Source organism: Lipotes vexillifer, unplaced genomic scaffold (genome assembly GCF_000442215.2).
Source record: "Lipotes vexillifer unplaced genomic scaffold, Lipotes_vexillifer_v1.1 scaffold71, whole genome shotgun sequence".
Taxonomy (NCBI): domain Eukaryota; kingdom Metazoa; phylum Chordata; class Mammalia; order Artiodactyla; family Lipotidae; genus Lipotes; species Lipotes vexillifer.
In genome coordinates, this window is record NW_006793703.1 from 5,449,571 (window position 1) to 5,450,908 (window position 1,338).

General features: G+C 70.3%; 1 protein-coding gene across 1 annotated transcript in view; it reads right to left on the minus strand.

The window, feature by feature from the left end:
• The window catches only part of KLRG2 (killer cell lectin like receptor G2), a 16,790-nt gene extending 15,654 nt beyond the window's left edge, over positions 1 to 1,136 (minus strand). The window contains exon 1 of the mRNA XM_007466610.1: positions 353 to 1,136. Coding sequence (XP_007466672.1) covers positions 353 to 1,136 — 784 coding nt within the window. The remainder of the gene's footprint in view (positions 1 to 352) is intronic.
• Between the last annotated feature and the right edge of the window lie 202 nt (positions 1,137 to 1,338).

Genomic DNA, 1,338 nt, shown 5'->3' on the forward strand with positions numbered 1-1,338 from the left:
GATCGGCGAGCGAAGCCAGGAGTCGGGAGACCGCGGTGCTGCCGGGCCGCCACCGCCGTCACGTGATCCTGAAAGACCTCCCCTCGCCTGGAATTCCTTCCACCTCTACTTCTCAAAGACGCTGCGCACACTAAGAGCGAACGCGAAAGTTCTTGGAGGGTCGGGGAGGGAGGATAGCGGTTTTACTCTTTTACTGCCAACAAGTTGGATTACAATTACGTAGACCAAAAGTTACCGACTCTACGCCAGAGAGGCCGGGTGGGGTTCCTCCGCCGCAGTGGCCCAACGCTGGGTGGGTAGCAGGCGGGCCTCACGCTCGTCGACCCCCACACGGGCGCCGGCGCGCGCTTACCTATGAGCTTTATGACCCGGGACAGCTTCTTGTCGCCGTCCATCTCGGCGTGGAGCACGGCGTCCTCCTTGCAGCGGCAGCGGCACGTGGGGGAGCCCGGGGACTCCGCGCGCCCCTCGGCGGGACCGGCCCAACCCTCGGCGTCGACGCCGCGCTCTGTCCGGGCTGCGGCCAGCGGCGTGCCACGGCCCCAGGTGCCTCCCGGAGACGGGGTCCGCCGCAGGAGCGGGTGCGCTGGGGAGGCGTGGCGGGAGAAGCCCGGCGATTCCGGCACCGGGACGGTGAGGAAGCGCGTGGAGGGCGCCGGCGAGGGCGCGCGGCTGCTGCCGGCCGCGCCCACGGACTTCACGCGCACGTCCACCTGCAGTTCCACGGGGGCCCAGGCGCCCCGAGCCGGCTCACCGGGCGCGGCCCTGAGCAACTGCTCGGCCCCCGGCGTCTCGCCGTCCCGGGGCTGCTCGGCCGCGGCTGGGCCCGGCGACGGCAGCTCAGGGCTGGCCGACTCCTGACGGCGGAAGGCGCTGTAGGCCGGGCTGGGTGGCAGCAACCGCAGGGGCGCGGGTCGAGGCGAGGGCAGCTTCTTCCCGCCCGACAGGTCCTGGCCCGCGCCCGCCTCCTCCTTCACTGCGGGAGCCAGACTCGGGCTGCTCTCGGGACTCTCAGGACGTCTTTCCTCCGCGGGGACCTGGGGCTGCTCCAGCTCCGGGACCCGGCTTCCCAAGGCCTCCATTGGGAGCTCGGCTCCGGCTTGGTCTTCCCTCGACGCCGCCCGGGCTCCCTCCATTTTATACGCGGAGCAGCCGAGAGGTGCCGAGCGGGATGCACCTGGGCCCAGGTAGAGAGTTAGCTTCGCCTCCCTGGTCGGGATTGGTTCCGACGGGTCGCTCTAAATTGTCAAGCCACGCCCCTCCCCGTCGCCACACCCACTTCCTCCTCCCAGCCAAGGACCCTGCTGGGATTGGCTGTGGCTCGGGTTCTGTTGGCCA